The sequence below is a fragment of the Hyperolius riggenbachi genome, chromosome 3 (genome assembly GCF_040937935.1).
Source record: "Hyperolius riggenbachi isolate aHypRig1 chromosome 3, aHypRig1.pri, whole genome shotgun sequence".
Lineage (NCBI taxonomy): Eukaryota > Metazoa > Chordata > Amphibia > Anura > Hyperoliidae > Hyperolius > Hyperolius riggenbachi.
The window spans coordinates 501489413-501514768 of NC_090648.1; the positions used below are offsets into that span (position 1 = coordinate 501489413).

The window sequence follows — 25356 nt, forward strand, 5'->3', positions numbered from 1 at the left end:
AGGGGACATTCACAGTATGAGAGGTGTAAGCAGGGGAAGGGACATTCACAGAATGAGAGGTGTAAGCAGGGGAGGGGACATCCACAGTATTAGAGGTGTAAGCGGGGGAGGGGGCATCACAGTAAGAGAGGTGTAAGCAGGGGAGGGGACATTCACAGTATGAGAGGTGTAAGCAGGGGAGGGGACATTCACAGTATGAGAGGTGTAAGCAGGGGAGGGGACATTCACAGTATAAGAGGGGTAAGCAGGGGAAGGGACATTCACAGAATGAGAGGTGTAAGCAGGGGAGGGGACATCCACAGTATGAGAGGTGTAAGCAGGGGAGGGGACATCCACAGTATGAGAGGTGTAAGCAGGGGAGGGGACATCCACAGTATGAGAGATGTAAGCAGGGGAGGGGACATCCACAGTATGAGAGGTGTAAGCAGGGGAGGGGACATCCACAGTAAGAGAGGTGTAAGCTGGGGAGGGGACATGCACAGTATGAGATGTTTAAGCAGGGGAAGGGACATCCACAGTATGAGATGTTTAAGCAGGGGAGGGGACATCTACAGTATGAGAGGTGTAAGCGGGGGAGGGGGCATCACAGTATGAGATGTTTAAGCAGGGGAGGGGACATCCACAGTATGAGAGGTGTAAGCGGGGGAGGGGGCATCACAGTAAGAGAGGTGTAAGCAGGGGAGGGGACATTCACAGTATGAGAGGTGTAAGCAGGGGAGGGGACATTCACAGTATGAGAGGTGTAAGCAGGGGAGGGGACATTCACAGTATGAGAGGTGTAAGCAGGGGAAGGGACATTCACAGAATGAGAGGTGTAAGCAGGGGAGGGGACATCCACAGTATTAGAGGTGTAAGCGGGGGAGGGGCATCACAGTAAGAGAGGTGTAAGCAGGGGAGGGGACATTCACAGTATGAGAGGTGTAAGCAGGGGAGGGGACATTCACAGTATGAGAGGTGTAAGCAGGGGAGGGGACATTCACAGTATAAGAGGGGTAAGCAGGGGAAGGGACATTCACAGAATGAGAGGTGTAAGCAGGGGAGGGGACATCCACAGTATGAGAGGTGTAAGCAGGGGAGGGGACATCCACAGTATGAGAGGTGTAAGCAGGGGAGGGGACATCCACAGTATGAGAGATGTAAGCAGGGGAGGGGACATCCACAGTATGAGAGATGTAAGCAGGGGAGGGGACATCCACAGTATGAGAGGTGTAAGCAAGGGAGGGGACATCCACAGTAAGAGAGGTGTAAGCTGGGGAGGGGACATGCACAGTGTGAGAGGTGTAAGCAGGGGAAGGGACATCCACAGTATGAGATGTTTAAGCAGGGGAGGGGACATCCACAGTATGAGAGGTGTAAGCAGGGGAGGGGACATATACAGTATGAGGTGTAAGCGGGGGAGGGGACTTCTACAGTATTAGAGGTGTAAGCGGGGGAGGGGACATCCACAGTATGAGAGGTATAAGCGGGGGGGGGGACATCACAGTAAGAGAGGTGTAAGCTGGGGAGGGGGCATCACAGTAAGAGAGGTGTAAGCAGGGGAGGGGACATTCACAGTATGAGAGGTGCAAGCAGGGGAGGGGACATTCACAGTATGAGAGGTGTAAGCAGGGGAGGGGACATTTACAGTATGAGAGGTGTAAGCTGGGGAGGGGACATTCACAGTATGAGAGGTGTAAGCAGGGGAGGGGACATTCACAGTATGAGAGGTGTAAGCAGGGGAGGGGACATCCACAGTATGAGAGGTGTAAGCAGGGGAGGGGACATTCACAGAATGAGAGGTGTAAGCAGGGGAGGGAACATCCACAGTATGAGAGGTGTAAGCAGGGGAGGGGACATCCACAGTATGAGAGGTGTAAGCAGGGGAGGGGACATCCACAGTATGAGAAGTGTAAGCAGGGGAGGGGACATCCACAGTATGAGAGGTGTAAGCAGGGGAGGGGACAGTCACAGTATGAGAGGTGTAAGCAGGGGAGGAGACATCCACAGTATGAGAGGTGTAAGCAGAGGAGGGGAACAGTTTGTTAATTGATTACCATTATGCAAAGCACATATAAAAGTCATCATTACCAGCATTGCACCATTGAAGAGCTAATACTGTGGCCCCCAGTGAGCCCCTCTGGTCCAAGGAATGCGGGAGAAGGACTGCCTTCTCCTCCAGGCTTTCTATGCAGATGCCAGAGATACAACTTAATACTTAAAGGATACCCGAAGTGACATGTGACATGATGAGATAGACATGGGTATGTACAGTGCCAAGCACACAAATAACTATGCTGTGTTCTTTTTTTTCTTTCTCTGCCTGAAACAGTTAAATATCAGGTACGTAAGTGGCTGACTCAGTCCTGACTCAGACAGGTAGTGACTAAAGTGTGACCCTCACTGATAAGAAATTCCAACTATAAAACATTTTCCTAGCAGAAAATGGCTTCTGAGAGCAGGAAAGAGATAAAAAGGGTCAATAGTTCATAGGTTTTTAGCTCTGGCATACTTCAATGAATGTGTCATTGAGCAATAAAACAGTTAAAACTTAAAGTGTAGATTTAAAAATAAAATAAAACTGTGGAATACCTTAAAAAGTCATTTTTAAGAGACGGAAGATAGATACAATTGTTTATTTTATTACTTTATTTTCGCTTCGGGTGTCCTTCAAAGGTGTCCATACATCTGTAGATTTAGTGGCCGATCAACCATCAGATTCGATAAGTATTATCAGTGGGGGAGAGGGTTGGGGTGGTCATCATTACTTACCTGCTTCTCTAGCCGTCCACCCCACATCCGTCTGCATGGGATTCACCATCTACCAGAAATGTCAAGTACCACAGTGCATGCTGGGAGATGTACTCGCATAAAGAAAACTACATCTCCCGGCATGCATTGCGGCGGTCGGAGGCGCGCAACACTCAATCTGCTGCACCCTCCAGTTTTTCTCTTGGGGAACATGACAAATTTCTTACGGATGGGGGGCCAGAGGAGCTGCCTCAACCCCTGTCCCCTCCGGTCCTACCATAGGGGTAACCTGGGCAATTGCCCCTGGACTCCTGCAGTGTAGTGGGACCTGGCAGGCCCTGGTGGGGTGGGGTGTTAGGAGAATTTTTTGTTAGCCCTAATGCTGCTTTGGGGGCGGAGCTCTATCAGGGGGACCCCCAGGTTAATTTTCCCCGAGCGCACCCACTGCACCTAGAACTGGCCTTGCCCCCAAGGGCACAATCTATTATGAACATCCCTTATAGGGAGATTCATTTTATATATTTTCATATTTAGGTGCTGGATTAAACAGAAGGAATTTGCAAGTTCCCCTCCCAGAAGAGCTAGAAGTGACGCCCTGATTGGCTGCAGAGGTTTTTGGTGTCACACACTTCCTCTTCCTGCGGTGGGCGGTGCTGGCTTACCGTTGGCTTTCGGATGCTGACGCGGGGTTTGGGGATGGGTTTTGTAGGCTTGCTGTCGAAGCTCTCTGGAAGTGTCGAGGAGTGGCCGCCTTTCCTGGCCTGCAGTGCGAGCTGATATGCGACTTCGAACGCTTGTCCTAATGTCAGGATGATCTCATAGGCTAAGTTCTGCAGGGAAGGAAAACAGATTATTAATGAACTCTATATACAGCAGCTCTCGTCACACAGTGCATACGTGGTGGCAGGGCAGTTACCGAGCCAACAGACGCGATGCACGGTGACCACAAACTGCATCTAATACAAAGCAGTAAATATACAGCACAGACCCTGGTATCCGGAACTAGTGTTGGGCGAACAGTGTTCGCCACTGTTCGGGTTCTGTAGAACATCACCCTGTTCGGGTGATGTTCGAGTTCGGCCGAACACCTGATGGTGTTCTGTCATATGGCCGAACTAAGAGCGCATGGCCGAACGTTCCCCGAACGTTCGGCTAGTGCTGTGATTGGCCGAACGGGTCACGTGGTTCGGACCCGAACGCGCTCTGATTGGCCGAACGGGTCACGTGGTTCGGGTAAATAAATACCCGATCCACGTCATTTCTCCGCCATTTGTCTGTGGGTTTAGCTTTGGGTAGGCAGGCAGGGTAGTTCTCTCTCCAGCTAGGTTAGCCAGGGTCCCCCCAGTCATTGTGTCGCTGCTGGGAACAGTAGTACACCGCTCACCCACACTATATAGCATTGTGTTTACTGCCACTCTGTGTCTCTGCTGGGAACAGTAGTACACCGCTCACCCTGTACAGCATTGTGCTCTGTGTCGCTGCTGGGAATAGTAGTACACCACTCACCCACCACTGTATAGCATTGTGTTTACTGCCACTGTAGTACACCGCTCACCCACCACTGTATAGCATTGTGCTCTGTGTCTCTGCTGGGAACAGTAGTACACCGCTCACCCTGTATAGCATTGTGCTCTGTGTCGCTGCTAGGAATAGTAGTACACCGCTCACCCACCACTGTATAGCATTGTGTTTACTGCCACTCTGTGTCTCCTTTGGGAACAGTAGTACACCGCTCACCCACCACTGTATAGCATTGTGCTCTGTGTCGCTGCTGGGAACAGTAGTACACCGCACACCCACCCACCACTGTATAGCATTGTGCTCTGTGTCGCTGCTGGAAATAGTAGTACACCACTCACCCACCACTGTATAGCATTGTGCTCTGTGTCTCTGCTGGGAACAGTAGTACACCGCTCACCCACCACTGTATAGCATTGTGCTCTGTGTCGCTGCTGGGAACAGTAGTACACCGCTCACCCACACTATATAGCATTGTGTTTACTGCCACTCTGTGTCTCTGCTGGGAACAGTAGTACACCGCTCACCCTGTATAGCATTGTGCTCTGTGTCGCTGCTGGGAATAGTAGTACACCACTCACCCACCACTGTATAGCATTGTGTTTACTGCCACTCTGTGTCTCTGCTGGGAACAGTAGTACACCGCTCACCCACCACTGTATAGCATTGTGCTCTGTGTCTCTGCTGGGAACAGTAGTACACCGCACACCCACCACTGTATAGCATTGTGCTCTGTGTCTCTGCTGGGAACAGTAGTACACCGCTCACCCTGTATAGCATTGTGCTCTGTGTCGCTGCTGGGAATAGTAGTACACCGCTCACCCACCACTGTATAGCATTGTGTTTACTGCCACTCTGTGTCTCTGATGGGAACAGTAGTACACCGCTCACCCACCACTGTATAGCATTGTGCTCTGTGTCTCTGCTGGGAACAGTAGTACACCGCTCACCCTGTATAGCATTGTGCTCTGTGTCGCTGCTGGGAATAGTAGTACACCGCTCACCCACCACTGTATAGCATTGTGTTTACTGCCACTCTGTGTCTCTGTTGGGAACAGTAGTACACCGCTCACCCACCACTGTATAGCATTGTGCTCTGTGTCGCTGCTGGGAACAGTAGTACACCGCACACCCACCCACCACTGTATAGCATTGTGCTCTGTGTCGCTGCTGGAAATAGTAGTACACCACTCACCCACCACTGTATAGCATTGTGCTCTGTGTCGCTGCTGGGAACAGTAGTACACCGCTCACCCACCACTGTATAGCATTGTGCTCTGTGTCGCTGCTGGGAACAGTAGTACACCGCTCACCCACACTATATAGCATTGTGTTTACTGCCACTCTGTGTCTCTGCTGGGAACAGTAGTACACCGCTCACCCTGTATAGCATTGTGCTCTGTGTCGCTGCTGGGAATAGTAGTACACCGCTCACCCACCACTGTATAGCATTGTGTTTACTGCCACTCTGTGTCTCTGTTGGGAACAGTAGTACACCGCTCACCCACCACTGTATAGCATTGTGCTCTGTGTCTCTGCTGGGAACAGTAGTACACCGCTCACCCTGTATAGCATTGTGCTCTGTGTCGCTGCTGGGAATAGTAGTACACCGCTCACCCACCACTGTATAGCATTGTGTTTACTGCCACTCTGTGTCTCTGTTGGGAACAGTAGTACACCGCACACCCACCCACCACTGTATAGCATTGTGCTCTGTGTCGCTGCTGGGAATAGTAGTACACCGCTCACCCACCACTGTATAGCATTGTGCTCTGTGTCGCTGCTGGGAACAGTAGTACACCGCTCACCCACCACTGTATAGCATTGTGCTCTGTGTCGCTGCTGGGAACAGTAGTACACCGCTCACCCACCACTGTATAGCATTGTGCTCTGTGTCGCTGCTGGGAACAGTAGTACACCGCTCACCCACACTATATAGCATTGTGTTTACTGCCACTCTGTGTCTCTGCTGGGAACAGTAGTACACCGCTCACCCACCACTGTATAGCAATGTGCTCTGTGTCGCTGCTGGGAATAGTAATACACCGCTCACCCACCACTGTATAGCACTGTGCTCTGTGTCGCTGCTGGGAACAGTAGTACACCGCTCACCCACCACTGTATAGCATTGTGCTCTGTGTCGCTGCTGGGAACAGTAGTACACCGCTCCCCCACACTATATAGCATTGTGTTTACTGCCACTCTGTGTCTCTGCTGGGAACAGTAGTACACTGCTCACCCGCCACTGTATAGCATTGTGCTCTGTGTCGCTGCTGGGAATAGTAGTACACCGCTCACCCACCACTGTATAGCATTGTGCTCTGTGTCGCTGCTGGGAACAGTAGTACACCGCTCACCCACACTATATAGCATTGTGTTTACTGCCACTCTGTGTCTCTGCTGGGAACAGTAGTACACCGCTCACCCACCACTGTATAGCAATGTGCTCTGTGTCGCTGCTGGGAATAGTAGTACACCGCTCACCCACCACTGTATAGCATTGTGCTCTGTGTCGCTGCTGGGAACAGTAGTACACCGCTCCCCCACACTATATAGCATTGTGTTTACTGCCACTCTGTGTCTCTGCTGGGAACAGTAGTACACCGCTCACTCGCCACTGTATAGCATTGTGCTCTGTGTCGCTGCTGGGAATAGTAGTACACCGCTCACCCACCACTGTATAGCATTGTGCTCTGTGTTGCTGCTGGGAACAGTAGTACACCACTCACCCACCACTGTATAGCATTGTGCTCTGTGTCGCTGCTGGGAACAGTAGTACACCGCTCACCCACCACTGTATAGCATTGTGTTGACTGCCACTCTGTGTCTCTGCTGGGAACAGTAGTACACCGCTCACCCGCCACTGTATAGCATTTCTGTACTGCCACTGTACTGCTGCCAGTCAGCGTGTACTTTAAGGATAAGTGAAATGAAGAAGAAATCCTGTGAAAGAGGGAGGGGCAAGGGAAGAGGTGTTTCCCCTGACGGTTCACGTACAGGCCACAGTGGAGCACCGAAGAAAACCCACTCAATACCGCCCATGTTGTCCAGGAAATCAACCCTCACAAATCCAAAAGAACAGGACCAGATAATTAATTGGATGACCTCTCAAACGCCCAGCAGTGGGTTAAGCAGCACCAGCACATCACGCACGAGGTCCGAGTCCTCAGCCAGTTACAAGGAGCCAGTGGGCACAAAGCTGACACAACCGGCAGCGACACCACGCACACAACTGCCAAATAACCAGTCCGAAGAATTTCCTCAGGACACAATGGGGTATTCGCAGGAGCTATTCCCAGCCCAACAAACTTCCACCTTTCAAAGGTCAATGGAACAGCCAGAAATTTTGTGCCCGGATTCACAACCATTTACTGTGGGAAATGCACCGCGCACTGAAATGCAAGGCGAGTCCGAGGACTTTGAAACCCAAATCCCAGAGCAAGTTGGGCAGGAGGGGTTTCAATTGCAGGAGGTCGGCCGAGAAGATCTGGAAGACGACGTTGGAGTGAGCTGCGCAGAGGTGGTTCTGGGGAGCTCTACTCCACGGCGGCGGCCCACAATCACATATGACGAGTTTGAGGAGATGGAAGAGGAGGAGGGTATGGACAATGTGGACACAGACCCAGATTTTGTATGTGAAGGAGAACATCGCCGTCGTAGCAGCACAGATGAGTCTGTTGAAGAACCCACTGCTGCACGAGTTCGCCTTGTGCCACAAGGTAGGCGGCGCGAAATTTCAGGCACCACAAGCGTGGAAGTTCAAGTGAGACGCAAAAGAGGCGCAAACAGAAATCGCCAGCAAGGCAGGTGCTCCAAAGTCTGGCCTTTCTTTGAAGACTGCAGTGAGGATGTTACCATGGTGATTTGCAAGGTGTGCAAGACCCGCCTGAGCAGGGGGAAAAATATTAACAACCTCTCCACCACCAGCATGACCCGCCACATGGTATCCAAACATCCCACTCTGTGGGCGCTAGGACAGGGTACCAGCAACACTGCCTCCCTTGGGGTCACCAGACTCACCACCAGACCCTCCTCAGCAGCAGCAGTAGCCCAGCCATTGCGTGGTTCACAACAACATTCACAAACATCAGACAACGCTGACACTGTCACTTTCCGGAATAGTGCTCTTGAGGTCTCCCAGTCTTCATCAAACACAACAACCAACAGCCGTTCAGTGTGCAGCCCTACGGTTCAGTTGTCTGTCTCGGAGATGCTTGAGCGCAAGAGGAAATTGCCAGCAAATGACCCCCGGGCCGTGGCACTAACAGCCAGCATAGCCAAGCTTCTGGCCTGCGAAATGCTGCCATATCGAGTGGTGGAGACAAACAGCTTCAAGGGCATGATGTCAGTGGCCATCCCACGTTACGTGGTTCCCAGCCGCTACCACTTTGCGCGCTCTGCAGTGCCTGAGTTGCATGAACACGTGGTCAGCAAAATAACCCAAAGCTTGAAGAATGCCGTTGCCTGCAAGGTTCACCTCACCACTGACACCTGGACGAGTGCGTTCGGCCAGGGTCGATACATCTCCCTTACCGCACACTGGGTGAACCTTGTGGAGCCTGGCAGCGATTCCTCACCTGCTACGGCGCGGGTGTTGCCCACGCCGCAAACAGCTGCACCGCAGTCCCTCCCACTGGATAACAACAGCAGCACCTACCTCTCTGACTCCTTCTCCTCCAACGCATCTCAAAGCTGTACCTCATCCGGAAACGCTAACCCAGCAGCAGTAGGATCGTGGAAGCAGTGCAGCACAGCTGTTGGCATGCGTCAGCAAGCGTTGCTGAAGCTGATCTGCCTTGGGGATAAGCAGCACACAGGGGAGGAAATTTGGAGGGGAATAAAGGAACAGGCAGATTTGTGGCTGGCACCGCTGGACCTGAAACCGGGCATGGTTGTGTGTGAATATGGGAGTAATCTCATTCGCGCTTTAAGGTTGGCTAAGCTGACACACATCCCTTGCCTGGCGCAAGTGATGAACCTAGTAGTTCAGTGGTTCCTGAGGAATGCCCAGGCGTGGCCGATCTTCTGTTGAAGGTGCGACGAGTGGCCAAACATTGTAGAAATTCCAGTACTGCTTCGGGGGCACTCGCCAAGATGCAGGAGCGCTTCAATCTCCCCCACCATCGCTTGTTGTGTGATGTCCCTACGCGCTGGAATTCTACGCTGCACATGCTAGCCCGCTTTTGCGAGCAGAAGAGTGCAGTGGTCCAGTACATGACGGCGCAGTACCGAGGCGCATCCGGACAGCTGCCAAGCTTCTGTGGATCCGATTGGGCCAACATGTTGGACCTCTGCCAAGTCCTCCAAAATTTTGAGCAATCCACGTTGCTTGTGTAACAACTCTTCAGTCAGCATTACCATACCACTGCTGTGTTTACTGAAGAAGTCAATGTTGAAAATCAAGGAAACAGCTGTCATGATGCAACTGGGGGAATCTGAAGGAGAAAACGATCAGCGTGATGATACCAACATCAGGCCATCTGCCTCAGGAAACGCTGGCCCCAGCAGCTATGACGAAGAAGAGGAGGAGGAACAGCTGGAGTTGGAGCAGGAATTTCATGCCACCACTGACGAGGACCAGAGCGGTGCACGTTGGACTTCCACAATTCAGCGCGAATGGTCAGCAGAAGCAGACCAGGAAGAAGGTGACGACTATGATGCATCACAACAACTATCACAACGCTCACAAGAGGATGATGAGGATTCTGGCAGGACTCTGGCACACATGGCTCAATTCATGCTAGACTGCATTGAGCGTGACCCACGCATTGTGCGCATTCTGGACAACACCAATTACTGGGTTTATACCCTTCTGGATCCACGGTACAAACACAATGTTCCAAAACTGCTTGAAGAAAGAGTCAGACAGGTCAAAATGGAAGAATACCAGCAGGCCCTTGTGGAGACTTTAGAGAGGAGATTGACATCCTCCCCCTCCTCTAGCCAGTTGTACGCCGACGGACTGACTTCCGCAAACCCAGGACGACCAGGAGGGCAGCAAACAACACAAGCCGCAGCTAGTGCCCAAAAGGGAATGGTATCGGCAGTGTCCTTGGAGTGGGAAAATTTTCTGACACCCATGCAGCAGCCCACAGAACAGCAAGCGTGCAGATCCACCTCCAACACCGATCGCCTGGAGAAGATGGTCAAGGACTACATGTCAGATGGCGTAGCTGTGTTGAACAATCCATCTGCACCCTTAAACTATTGGGTATTGAAGCTAGACACCTGGCTCGAACTGGCAATGTACGCAATAGAGGTGCTGGCTTGCCCGGCAGCCAGCGTTATGTCGGAACCAGGGGCGTAGCAATAGGGGGTGCAGAGGTAGCGACCGCATCGGGGCCCTTGGGCCAGAGGGGCCCCAAAGGGCCGTTCCTCAACTACAGTATTAGCTCTCTATTGGTCCTGTGCTGGTAATAATAACTTCTATAGATACTTTGAATAGTAGTAATCATTAACAAACTGCTCCCCATCCCCTTCATGCACCCCTGACACTGTAGTTGCTATTGGCAGGTTTTGGTGCGCTGTATCAATTGTTATGTATAGAGTGCTTGGGGGGCCCCATTGCAAAACTTGCATCGGGGCCCACAGCTCCTTAGCTACGCCACTGGTCGGAACGCTGTTTCAGTGCTGCCGGAGGCATCGTCACAGATCGGCGTATCCGCCTCTCCACAGAAAATGCAGACCGTCTGACTCAAATTAAAATTAATCAATCCTGGATTGGAAACGACTACGCAACACTCCCGGACCCCAACCAAGTAACATGAACAATGAACATCTGTGATGGGTTAGCGTTACCGGTCCCTTTTCCTGGAACCTCTCATCTGTATTACATTTATGACTGCATGCCGACAAAAAGCAAATTGCTATCCGCACGCTTCTTGTCCGCATGCAAGGCCTGGGTTGTTGTGTCTCAAAGCGTGGCCTTCTCCTCCTGCGCCGCCCTCCTCCTGTTCCATCACGTGTGCTGCTGCTGGGTTAGCGTTACCGGTCCCTTTTCCTGGAACCTCTCATCTGTATTACATTTATGACTGCATGCCGACAAAAAGCAAATTGCTATCCGCACGCTTCTTGTCCTCATGCAAGGCCTGTGTTGTTGTGTCTCAAAGCGTGGCCTTCTCCTCCTGCGCCGCCCTCCTCCTGTTCCATCACGTGTGCTGCTGCTGGGTTAGCGTTACCGGTCCCTTTTCCTGGAACCTCTTCTCTATATTACATTTATGACTGCATGCCGACAAAAAGCATGTTACCTGTGCAAAGAAAACAGACATTTCCCGCATTTAAAAGACAGTTTTCCCTTTGAAACTTTAAAATCGATTTTCTCAAAAACTATAAGCTCTTTTTGCTAAATTTTTTTCCCTCTTGTACCCACTCCCAAGGTGCACATACCCTGTAAATTTGGGGTATGTAGCATGTAAGGAGGCTTTAAAAAACACGAAAGTTCGAGTCCCCATTGACTTCCATTATGTTCGGAGTTCGGCTCGAACACCCGAACATCGCGGGCATGTTCGGCCTGTTCGGCCCGAACCCGAACATCTAGATGTTCGCCCAACACTACCCGGGACCGGCGGGGGCCGCCTGATACCAGATACATGTGCCAGATACATGTGCCTTCCAGATGCTTGAGCAATGGATGAAAAAGCACAACCCGCCCCCCCCTCCCATAAATCCCTGAGCCTCTAGGGATGCCTTGTAGTCTCCCTGCAGCTCCTAGCGGGCTCCTGGCAGCTTTCCGGAGTCCTTCGTGCACGTGAGCAAATGTGTCACCTGTCACCCCATCGGGTCAGGTGACACACCAGCTCGCATGCACGGCGCCAGAAAGCTGCTGGGAGCTGCAGGGAGACTACAAGGCATCCCTGGAGGCTCGGTAGGTATTTTAATGCCTCCAAAATCCACTATCCCCTCAGGCATGCCGGTTAGTTGAGACTTCCAGTTGCCTGAGCTCCAGATGATGGGGACTGTGCTGTTTAAATGAATTCCGCTCTGCACTCCCCATCCATTTCAGAAGCAATAAAATGTTCCTTGAAACTATATTTCATCTTTAAAGAGAACCCGAGGCGGTTCCAAGGGGGGCAGATGGGACATAGAAGCATGTTCTCTGCCTCCTGACATGCCACTGTGTCCCCACACCACCGCTCTCTGACAACCCCCCCCCCCCCCCCCCTTCGCCGCCCTATGGCCCCCCGAGATTAGCAATAATATTTGTCACTTCGTGGGAGGTAAACATGGGGGAGAGGGATTCCCTGTTCAAAATGCCCGCCAGGGGCGTTCTTACAGGCTTTCCAGAGCTGCCATTGGGCTCTCTCTCCATGGCCACGCCTCCTGCCGTTCCCCCGCCTCCCTGCACACCGTTAGAGACACAGTCTCCCATTCCAGTGTCATGACCCAGAGGTCAAGAAAGTGAAAGTGAGCCCACAGGAGTGGCGTTTTTTTGCGGCTACCTGATTGGCTCATCCCTCCCCGCCACCCCCCCCCCCCCCCCATCACCTTCATTAGCCCACCTCGGACTCCTTTTACCCTTGCATTGCAACTCTGTGTTGCGTCATCTGTTTTAACCGCAGGGTAATGCAACGGCAATGCAAGTGTATGGGGTCTTGCACACTTGCCGCGTCACACCAGAAGCTTCCAAATTGCAGCCGAGCCAACGCAAAGTAGGCAGCATGTTACCATATGAATTTGGTGGCGGCGGCAGTTACTGGATTCAAAGGGCGACGCAGGAATTTAATCGTTGGGAGTACGGTGCATTGCATATGACCCTGTCAGCGCACTCTGCTACGGAGTCATATGTTTGTCGTTTTTTTCATTGTGGCGGGATGTGGCAGAAGCACCACCGCAACGCAAAAAACCCTGTCAAACCGGCCTACAGAGAAACCTGTGGCGAGAGGGATATGGAGGCGGACATGTTTATTTAATATTAACCACTTCAGCCTACAGCGCGGAAAATCTCATGCATCCGAGCAACGTTCACCTCCCATTCATTCGCCAATAACTTTATCGCTACTAATCACAATTAATTGATCTATATCTTGTTTTTTCCGCCACTAATTAGGCTTTCCTTAGGTGGTACATTTTGCTAAGAATTTTTTTTTTCTAAATCCATTTTAACAGGAAGATTAAGAAAGAAATGGAAAAAAATCATTATTTCTCAGTTTTTGGCCATTGTAGTTTAAAATTAATATACGCTACTGTAATTAAAACCCATGTATTTTATTTGCGTATTCGTCCCGCTTATTACGCCTTTTAAATTATGTCCTTATCACAATTTATGGCACCGATATTTTATTTAGAAATAAAGATGCATTTTTTTAATTTGCGTCCATCACTATTTACAAGCTTATAATTTAAAAAAAATGAATAAGATGCTCTCTTAACATGTATGTTTAAAAAATTTAGACCCTTAGGTAACTATTTATGTAGTTTTTTTTTTTTTTATTGTAATATTTATTTATTTTTTAATTAAAAAATGTATGTGGGTGATTTTAGCTTGGGAGGTAAACAGCAATTTTTAGATGTATATAATGTAATTCTTTATTTAAAAAATGTATGTGGGTGCAGTTTACTACAGTCAAAAAAGTTCCTGGAGCGTACGATCACACTGCCAGGAACTATTAGGAGGCGGCAAACAATTTTTCCGAGCAGAAATACCGCGCTCTCTTCTTAGAAAGTGTCGGTATTTCTCCGGGGGGCTTAGATCGGTGAATGGGAATTATATTCCCATTCACTGATCGGAGGGCTAGCGGCAGGCAGCGGGAACGCGCGCGGGAGCGTGCCCGATCACGCGCACCACGCTGCAGGAGCAGCACAGTCTATCTGGATGGATATATCCGTTCAGATAGGGTGAAGTGGTTAAACAATATCAGTTGCCTGGCTGTCCTGCTGATCCTGTGCCTCGAATAGTTTATGCCCGAAAAAGCATGCAGCAGATCAGATCTGTCAGATCTGACAAGATTAGCTGGTTGCTTGTTCCTGGTGTTATTCAGACACTACTGCAGCCAAAGAGATCCCTGCCAGGCAACTGGTATTGTTTAAAAGGAAATAAATATGACAGCCTCCATATACCTCTCTCTTTGGGTTCTCTTAAAAAAAGTTACTATGACATATCTCAGCGATACATTAGTAATTCTGTAATTTAATATTGGTAATAATTGGACTTCCCTTTCAGTTTAGGCATGTCTATAAAGAGCTTTCAAGCTTAAATAGCCTTTTTTACCCTCCAACCATAAAATCTGTACTTTTTAGGGCACTTGAGTATGGGCCACCAAGTATTGTCACAATAACTCCCCTCTAAATGCACAGAACGGAATGCATTGCATTGAAGAAGTCCACACCTGCACTAATCTAAAATTAAAAAAAAAAAAACTATGGCATGCTGCTGTTATCTTTTCTTATAAATCAAGGTAAGAAAAACAGAGTACATAAATTACACAGTACATAGTCATGCCACTGACTGTCCTCAGAGGAGCTCACAATGATTCCCTACCATAGTCATAGTATAATGTCCTACCATATTATTATTATTATGTATTTATATAGCACTGACTTTCTTCTGAAGCACATTACAGAGTACATAGTCATGTCACTGACTGCCCTCAGAGGAGCTTGCACTCTAATCCTACCATGGTCATATGTCTAATGTCCTACCATATTATTATTACGTATTTATATAGCACTGACATCTTCTGCAGCACTTTACAGAGTACATAGTAATGTCACTGACTGTCCTCAGAGGAGCTCACAATCTAATGCTACCATAGTCATAGCCTAATGTCTTACAATAGTATTAACATGTATTTATATAGCACTGACATCTTCTGAAGCACTTTACAGAGTACATAGTCATGTCACTGACTGTCCTCAGAGGAGCTCACAATCTATTCCTACCATAGTCATAGTCTAATGTCCTATCATATTATTATTATGTATTTATATAGCACTGACATCTCCTGCAGCACATTACAGAGTACATAGTCATGTCACTGACTGTCCTCAAAGGAGCTCATAATCTAATCCTACCATAGTCATAGTGTAATGTCCTACTATATTATTATTATGTATTTATATAGCACTGACATCTTCTGCAGCACATTACAGAGTATATAGTCATGTCACTGACTGTCCTCAGAGGAGCTCACAATCTAATCCTACCGTAGTCAAAAAGTAGTGAGAACATACAAATACCATGCAGATAGTGACCTGCCCCAGATTCAGACCAGGGACCCAGCAGTAAAAAAGCGAGAGTGCGAATCACTACACTGCCAAGCTGAAAAAAATCACACACAAAAAACTCCGCTTCCCAGAAGCAGGGTCGGGACAAGGTCCTCCAGCACCCAAGGCTGAGACACCAAAGTGCGCCCCTCCATCCCTCCCACCCCAGTCATCACACACTGATTGCTATTGCTCCCCAGGGCCCCCAACCCCCCCCCCCCCCCTCCCCAAACTCCTTAATATCTAGTTATATGGCTTGCAGTCACTGCCATGTATCCCTTTCTATTATTTCTCTCTGCTTCAAACAAAACAGGGGAATGATAGCTGAGTGAGTTGTGCGCCCCTCCTACACTGCGCCCTGAGGCTGGAGCCTCTCTCACCTCTGCCTCAGCCCGGCCCTTGCCCAGAAGTATTTTGATATCTAAATGTGAAATGAGTACTGTTATTAACAAACATAAAATGTCACTTGACGAGGGGGTCTGGGCAAAACACAAAAACAACAACAAGATGTAACTCCATCTGTGTAGAGATTAATGAGGCTGTTTTTGCACATTTCCTTGTCATTTATCACTTGTATCTTCTTGAAAAATTAAGATCACATTTCTTGTTTTAGTGTGACAGCCGTAATTAGTATGAGTGAGAATTTACTCCTTCTGTTGTTACAAGATGGCCAGCAGGCATTTGTAGTCAAGCAGCCATATAAGCAGCGGCCAATCACTGCTAGGCATTATGGGTAGCGTTATACCTCCCAACTTTTTGAAATAAGAAAGCAGGACACTTTAAGACATGCCCCTGTTGGGCCTGTAACAGAGGCGTAGCTAGGGCTTTCAGCGCCCGGGGGCAAAGACAGTTTTTGTGCCTTCCTCTGGACAAAATGGATGTCGCCACGCATCAGAATGAGGTCGTGGTCATTGGTGGAGTCAAATGTTGTTTAGATATATGTTGTTATAGGTGGGCAAGGGGGGACATATGTCTCCGTGCTGCACCTGGGGACATATGTCCCTCCTTGCCCTCCTATAGCCACGCCTCTGCCTGTAACCACACCCCTCGTCATGCATATCACAAAGAATTTGGAATCAAATGATGTAGTTTTATCATTCACACAGGTCCTCTTTATCATCATTAGTTTTTCTTCATTTTAACATTTCAAAATAAGAAATACGTCAATTTAATTGATGGGAATAAAGTTTATAGTCAGTTAAAATATTTTTAGTAGAAAAACACACATATTTACACAGTTCTGTACATCATTCTTGAAAGAGGGACAACTGAGGAAGAGAGAGGGACAGAGGGTTTTGGTACCCAAAGAGGGACTGTCCCTCCGAAAAAGGAAAACTTGGGAGTTATGGGTAGTGTAGTCCTGTGTCCTACAGGCAATTGGTGAATAAAGTAACTTTATTGGCAGTGTGCAGAGGATGCTTAACTGATGCTGTTATTTGGACATTTAAAAATATTTCAACATGTGGCCAATTATGGACACAGGTATATTGGTATATCAAAATATATTCATAACCTCAACAACCCTGATAAATTACAAACACAATTACAAACATTGCAATGAAAAAATATGACAAACCTATGACCCTGCAGCAGAGTGCGCTGACAGGGTAATATGCATAGCCCCGCCCCCTGCTCAGTGACGTACTCCCTGCTGGGCAGAGTGCGCTGACAGGGTAATATGCATAGCTCCGCCCCCTGCTCAGTGACGTACTCCCTGCTGGGCAGAGTGCGCTGACAGGGTCATATGCATAGCACCGCCCCCGCTCAGTGATGTACTCCCTGCTGGGCAGTGTGCACTGACAGGGTCATATGCATAGCGCCACCCCCGCTTAGTGACATACTCCCTGCTGGGCAGAGTACGCTGACAGGGTCATATGCATAGCCCCGCCTCCACTCAGTGACGTACTCCCTGCTGGGCAGAGTGCGCTGACAGGGTCATATGCATAGCCCCGCCTCCACTCAGTGACGTACTCCCTGCTGGGCAGAGTGCGCTGACAGGGTCATATGCATAGCCCCGCCCCAGCTCAGTGACGTACTCCCTGCTGGGAAGAGTGCGCTGACAGGGTCATATGCATAGCCCCGCCCCCAGCTCAGTGATGTAATCCCTGCTGGGCAGAGTGTACTGACAGAGTAATATGCATAGCACCACCCCCGCTCAGTGACATACTCCCTGCTGGGCAGAGTGTGCTGATAGGGTCATATGCATAGCCCCGCCCCCATTCATTGACCCACTCCAGCAATAGCTGGCAGCAAAATTACATCTTCCCTACTCAGTCCATTGGAGTGTGGAGGGTGAATAGTAATTAACGCCGCGGGGACTTTTGAAGTAACAGGGTGAGCCCTTTTTAAGCTTTGCCCTGCGCCAAAATTTCCTGGTGTCTTAATTACAGGTGCGGCCCCTAGAGCTGATCCATGATTCAACTCACAACAGGTTCCCAACCAACAACTCCACATTTAAAGGGAACCTAAACTGAGAGTGATATGGATTTTTCCTTTTAAAATAACACCAGTTGCCTGACTCTCCTGCTGATCCTTTGTCTCTTATACTTTCAGCCACACCCCCGAACAAGCATGCAGATCAGGTGTTCTGACTGAAGTCAGACTGGATTAGCTGCATGCTGGTTTCAGGTCTGTGATTCAGCCACTACTGCAGCAGGACTGCCAGGCAACTGGCATCCATATCCCTCTCAGTTAAGGTTCCCTTTAAATAATAAATAATAATGACACTGGAATGCAGATGGTCAACAAGATGCAAATTTTTCATGCTTGCATGCAAATTTAATGCAAAAAAAATTTAACAATTTGCATTAAATACGCGTGCAAGTCACGGAAATAAAGAAAAAAAATGACCATTTATCTACGCTGGAACTCACCACATCAAAAGCTGTGAAGACATGACAGTAATGGAGATTAGATTTCAAGTCTTTAGTGATATATGCGAAGGTAGAGAGGTCTTCTGGGTCCTGAGCAGCGCAGGAGATATTGCGGATTTCGTGTTCAGCGATGACGGCCTGTACAGAGAAGAAAACAGCCAATCACAGAGGGGAAGACACCGTGGAGAAGATATAACTTCCTGATCTATAAGAACCATGCCCAGATTTACATCACAGGAACCTATAGGCACAGATATCCTGGCACCCTAGACTCCGCCCTCCATGAACCTACAAACCCCCTCCGAACCCTTTCTTCCCTTGCCAGTCATACCCCTTAGTATTAGGTAGGCAGAGGTATCCCCATGGGGGTCCGCACATACGGCAAAACCGGGCATCTGCCCGAGCCTGGACGCGTGCCCGTGCAGCCAGCAGGAGGGGAACAGCGCAGAGAAGAGAGAGAGCTATGAGCACAGTGGGGAAGGGCGGACGTCTCCCCCCCCCCTTCCCTCACCTTAAGGGGCTCACTCTCCCTCGCTGTCCCCTCCGGAATGAAGTGTGCTGTGCAGTGGGCGGAACTTACCTCGTCTCGCTCCTGCGGCGGAAGTTCTGGTGCCGCACTCTGGTCTGGATCAGACCAGGGTAGCGGCTAATCCATCCGGCGCGTGCGACGAGAGGAGGTAAGTTCCGCCCGCTGCCAGCCGCTGCACACTTCATTCCCGGACTCCGGAGGGGAGAGTGAGAGAGGGAGGGAGAGCCCCCTAAGGTGAGTGCCCATAGCTCTCCCTCTTCTCTGCTCCCCTCCTCCTGCACACATGGCCACTTTTTCTGGGGACATATACCCCTGGCTACATATACTGGGACATATACCCCTGCCTACATATACTGGGACATATACCCCTGCCTACATATACTGGGGCATATACCCCTGCCTACATATACTGGGACTTATACCCCTGCCTACATATACTGGGGACATATACCCCTGCCTACATATACTGGGCACATATACCCCTGCCTACATATACTGGGCACATATACCCCTGCCTACATATACTGGGCACATATACCCCTGGCTACCTGTTCTGGGGACATCTCTACCCCTGGCTACCAGTTCTGGGGACATCTATACCGCTGGCCACCTATTCTGGGGACACCTATAGACCTGGGGCTACCTATTTTTGGGGAACCACTGCTGTCAGATTGAGTGTATTTTGGGGAACTGCTGCCAGGTGAGAGGTGTCTACATATTAAGGGGGCATTCTGCCTATTTATGTGAAAAGCTGTCTATTTATGTGACTCATAACTGCTGAATTTGTCTTGTTGCGGGCCTCATGGTTACTGACTTTGTCTTGTTGGGGGGCCTCATGATTTGTTGGGGGCCTCAAGATTGCTGAATTTGTCTTGTTGGGGGCCTCATGATTGCTGAATTTGTCTTGTTGGGGGTCTCATGATTGCTGAATTTGTCTTGTTGGGGGCCTCATGATTGCTGAGTTGGTCATGTTGGGGGCCTCATGATTGCTGAATTTGTCTTGATGGGGGGGGGGGGGGGGGGGGGGCTCATGATTGCTGAATTTGTCTTGTTGGGGGTCACATGATTGCTAACTGCGAGACTATGGAAAAAGCTGAATCATCATCATATGAGACAATAGCATTAAACTTACTTTTTCCGCTTTTTAAAACAGAAAAGTAAACTGGGAGGTTCTAAAAAAAATGAATAATTTTTTTCAGGAGTACGATGGATGAAATTGTTTATCTTCACAGTTTATTTTCAACTTAATTTTCCATAATGTTCATGTATGAGTTAAAACGTTTGTATTTAGTTTAAATTGCTGTTGGCACTTTGTGATAGTAAAGTGACTTTGCAGTTTGGACACTCGACCTCCAAAAGGTTCGCCACCACTGTCCTAATCTAATGTCCCACCATTGCTTAGTTCATGTAAACTTGTCTCCACCCACGACCACACCCACATTCTGGTTCATGACCACACCCATTTTTCAGCGCGGCGCGCTCCGCATGACGTAGCTCAACTTTCACCACCCCAAATTTGCGGCGCGGCGCGCTACGCACGCCGCCCCTCTTTTTGCTCCCCACTTTTTGCCCCCCCCCTGGAAAATTTTCTGCGGACGCCCATGGGTATCCCCAATATTAAGTAGCTAGATGTGCCCCTGACTGAAGGGAGGTCTCCCGTAATAATTAGAAAGGACCCTAGACAGAAATGATTGTAAAGTCTTGCGGTACAAAAATATCAAAAATCTTTATGGACACATATACAAACAAATTCATATAATGTCTCTGTAAGGAGCTCCTTGTCTTTATGAGCAGTCATCCAAAACAGGGATGTAACAATCGATAGTAGTATAGGCTTAATACATTCAAGGAAAATATTTAGGCAATGACACGCTCGTTTCGGGCGTACAATGCCCTTCGTCAGACCAGTGTGAAGTCAGACGTCAGTGTGAAGCACTTTCTATTGACCCTTTTGGCTATACATGGTAGGAACAAAACAAGGAAGAAACCAACATCAGGCCGAAAAAACAGACCATCAGGGGGCGCTGTATGGCTGATATTGTGGTGATACCCCTCCCACAAGAAACTCTGAGGACCGTGGTACTCCTGGCAGTTTCCTGTCTGTGAACCCTGTTGTATTGTGGGAAAAAGCTTTTTACAGCTGTTTCCAACTGCCAGAAAAGCATGCAGCAGCTACATCACTTGCCAGCAGTAAAAATGTCACCATGTAATAAATGTCAGAATGTAAACCAGGGATTTAAAAGATTTTACAATGGGCAAACGCTGACTAAATCATTTATACATAATTATTGTAAAAATGAAGCACTTTTTTATTACAATATTTTCACTGGAGTTCCTCTTTAAAACCTCCTCTGTCGCCACAGTCTGCATTTTCACCGCGCGCGACAAATAATGTCATCTGCAACAGGATTGGCTGCTGCGCGGGTCGCAGCAGACACCCTTGCCGGTCACAACAGCCATGCGTCCCGCCGCACGCCGGTAATACTCGTTTTCCTCCCGCAGCTCCTCTGTTGTCTCGGTGATGATGAATCGCAGCTCAGAAGACGGAATAATCTGGTGAATTGAAGCGGCGGATCGGAGCGTCTCGGGGGGCAGAGTCGCTGTGACTCACACCTCGGCCCCCGGCACGTCTTCAAACCCTTCTGTCTCACAAAAGGCATTTGTATTCCGCCGGTAATCGCCGCGCTGTGACGCCGCCTCACCTTGAGTGCTTTAGCGGCGCAGTTACGCAATGACGGATTATTTCATATTCCCTCTCCGCCGCGGTCGCCTCTGCAGTGTTTTGATGTTTAATGAAGCGAGCTGGAGACTGGGGACACTAATGCTTCTGCTTCATTGTGAATGATAATACAGCGAGGAACCTGCATGGAAGGCGGCGTAATGTATGCGCAGCCCATACGCCGGCGTGCTAAAGTGTGTCATCCGCCACGCCGCCAAACAGCCTGGAGATGTAAGGATGACAATCACCAGGCAAAGAGACAGGCAAGCAAACACAGATGTATGAATAGCAATAGCTTAAAGGGACACTTAAGTCAAACAAAAAAAATGAGTTTTACTCACCTGGGGCTTCCAATAGCCCCCTGCAGCTGTCCGGTGCCCTCGCCGTCTCCCTCCGATCCTCCTGGCCCCGCCGGCAGCCACTTCCTGTTTCGGTGACAGGAGCTGACAGGCTGGGGACGCGAGTGATTCTTTGCGTTCCCAGACACATTAGCACCCTCTATGCTGCTATATAGTATATGATGTATGGTATAGCAGCGCAGATGGCGCTATTGTGGCCAGGAACGCGAAGAATCACTCGCGTCCCCAGCCTGTCAGCTCCTGTCACCGAAACAGGAAGTGGCTGCCGGCGGGGCCAGGAGGATCGGAGGGAGACGGCGAGGGCACCGGACAGCTGCAGGGGGCTATTGGAAGCCCCAGGTGAGTAAAACTCATTTTTTTTTTGACTTAAGTGTCCCTTTAAAGGAGAGGAATGTGCTGGCTGCCATATTTATTTCCTTTTAAAGTGGACCTGAACTCACAACTTCCTCTCTGCTCTAAAAGATAAGCAACAGCATAATAAGCTTTTAAAAAAACATTTCTTTGTTCCAGCTGATACAAATTCTGCAATAAATCTGCAGTGTGTCTACGTCCTGCTTTCATGGAAGCAGACATACGGTTAACATTCTGTGTTTACAAATTAGCTGCTCTGCTAATTCCTGAGCGGACGCAGCTGAGAGAATAAATTACAACTTGTGATTAGTCACAGATGAGGGGGAATTAGACAGGCTAAACTCTCTAAATACATACAGGGTGCATTTCTCTGTGTTTTACTTCTGTCCTGTGCAAGAGTTCAGGTCCACTTTAAACAATGCAGCTTGCCTGGCTGTCCTGCTGATGCTCTGCTTCTAATAGTTTGAGCCACAGACCCTGAACAAGCATGCAGCATATCAGGTGTGACTGACGTTTGATAGGATTAGCTGTATGCTTGTTTCAGGTGTGTGATTCAGACACTACCGCAGCCAAAGAGATCAGCAGGACTGCCAGGCAACTGGTATTGCTGAAATAAATATGGCAGCCTCCATATCCTTCTCACGTTAGGTGTCGTTGAAAGCGAACCTAACGTGAGAGAGATGCAGGAGGTAACATTTATTTCCTTGTAAAGGATACCTGAAGCGAGAGAGATATAGAGGCTGCCATATTTATTTCCTTTTAAACAATACCAGTTGCCTGGCTGTCCTGCTGATCCTCTGCCTCTAATGCTTTCAGCCACAGACCCTGAACAAGCATGCAGCAGATCAGGTGTTTCTGACATTATTGTCAGATCTGACAAGATTAGCTGCATGCTTGTTTCCGGTGTGCAATTCAGACACTACTGCAGCCAAATAGACCAGCAGAGCTGCCAGGAAACTGGTATTGTTTAAAAGGAAATAAATATGGCAGCCTCCGTATGACTCTTGCTTTAGGTTCCCTTTAAAGTATTAGAATATCTAGGATGCGTACATACATCCTATTTTGATTGGGCAATTATACCACTGCCATGTAGTAGGAGAGCCAGCAGATTTTAAGCACTGTGAAAAGCTTGTATAGGTAAGCCCTCATACTAGAGATGGAAGTGGTGACATTTGGTTAGGCCCTGTTTACCAAGAGCACTACAGTGAATCCACTACGGTGGACAGAACTTCCCATGAAGAGCGCAGTTCTGCTGCCTGTGGAAAATAAGCCTTAACCTCCCTGGTGATAATCCCGAGTGTAGCTCAGGCTAGCCGCTGGGAGCTCAATGCACAATATTGCACGCAACGGGCGCTTTTACTCACCTCCTGGGGGATCCTGACATCGCTAGCCGTTCTACTTTCCGTCTTCTGAGGCTTTGAATCACTCTGGTGAGATCGCCGTCATCAATCTCACCAAAGAGTTACAGCGCCACCCAGAGGATGGAGGTTAAATTGCAGCATGATTATTTCCTGATTTTAGGGTCTGAAACGTTTTAATATGACCCTAAAATCTGGAAATAATCATGACGCCAGAGAGATTAACGTATGACCACCTTTAGGCCTTGTTCACATCATAAATTGTCAGCGCTCGGGTTTTGCGTTTCTGTGCGCAGTTTTTTTTTAGCATCTTCCAGCGCTTACCTGTATCATTAATCTATTCTATACCGATATTTTATCATGATAATTTACACTGTTTACTTTAAAAACAAAGAATATCACTAGATAGTAACAATAATTTTATCAATGAAAACAAGCGCCCATTTTTCCCCCGCCCCTATTTCCTGCACGCTGCACAGCGCGGTATACGCCCGTGTTTTGTGTCTCCAATGACATCCAGGGTGTTGTGCCCGGAAGCTGAAATACAGAACCTCATTCTGGTAAAACAGAAGCAAGAGTAAAAAATAGTCAAATAACTGAATTTGGAGCTGGGCGGGCGATGAGATAGTCCCAGTACGGCTGATTTAAACCAAAGGCGAAAAACAAGTCAGAATTGTGGTTCCCATGCCAACCAGTCCAGCTTTACCCTTCATTTTCTAAAAAAAGAAATAAGAAATCATAAAATGCTGAAACACTGACAGAAAAACAAAACAAAACTCACCTTATTCGCTGCATCCATGAACTTTACTCCTTTGTAGGAAACCGTCAAGATAATTGTGGGGACTTTTTTCATCTGTTCCGTCGATTTCTGGGAACGAGAATTTAAGCAAGTCTGTTTTATACAGATAGATATGATAATAACAAAAACACAAGGCACAGAAGAAATAGAAGCAGAGTCAAAGACAATTCTTCCTCGCCAGAAATGTCCTGTGGGAGCAATTATATAGCATAAATGAGGAAGGAGAGAAGACATAGAAAAAAAACGTGCGTACTAGTGTGCCGTCGGTGAGCTGCGCGCAGGGTGAGGCGAAGGACGGGCTCGCCCTGCTGCCGCTCAAATACCCGGCAGCGTTAACTACTATTACCCCGCGGATGAAGCGGTAACTTATCTGGGTACTCAATTATCTGGGCAAACCTCCAAACTTTTTAAACTAAACTATTTACCTCTGCTGGATGCTATTCGGAAAGATTGTGCGGATATGTCCAATTTGTGGTTGTCTTGGTCAGGAAGAATTGCAGTTTTCAAGCAGTTCCTCCTGCCCAAGATACTATATGTTTTTCGTACTGTACACACGCTAGTTCCTAAATCCTGGTTTAGCGATATGAGGAAATGTATGAACAATTTTATTTGGAAAGGAAAGAAAATTCGCACCTCTTATCAAGTAATGACTCTAGCAAAAAAATGGGAGGGATGGGTCTTCCCAATCTAGAATTTTATTATAGTGCCACACTCCTGGAAACAATAAGGCAATGGTGGGACCAGACCTCTGCGAAACCCTGGGTGAATCTCACATTTTAAAGACAGATTTTAGACCTCTCTTAACCAGCATTTTAATGGGAGCAAAACCTCCCATCTCCAATTTCCCGACCATACAAGCATCGCTTAAAGCCTGGGAATCGTTTGTGAAACACCCTCCCCCTTTCGGGGACACAATCCCCA

The 25356-nt window shown here is 48.6% G+C and overlaps 1 protein-coding gene across 3 annotated transcripts in view; it reads right to left on the reverse strand.

The window, feature by feature from the left end:
- Positions 1 to 25356, reverse strand: part of LOC137561761 (ankyrin repeat and sterile alpha motif domain-containing protein 1B-like) — a 211988-nt gene that overhangs the window by 4919 nt on the left and 181713 nt on the right. For all 3 annotated transcript variants that reach the window (XM_068273113.1, XM_068273112.1, XM_068273111.1), the window contains exons 5-7: positions 24418 to 24504; positions 18321 to 18458; positions 3390 to 3557 (exon numbers count right to left, since the gene is read on the reverse strand). In XM_068273113.1, the coding sequence (XP_068129214.1) occupies positions 3390 to 3557; positions 18321 to 18458; positions 24418 to 24504 (393 nt within the window). The remainder of the gene's footprint in view (positions 1 to 3389; positions 3558 to 18320; positions 18459 to 24417; positions 24505 to 25356) is intronic.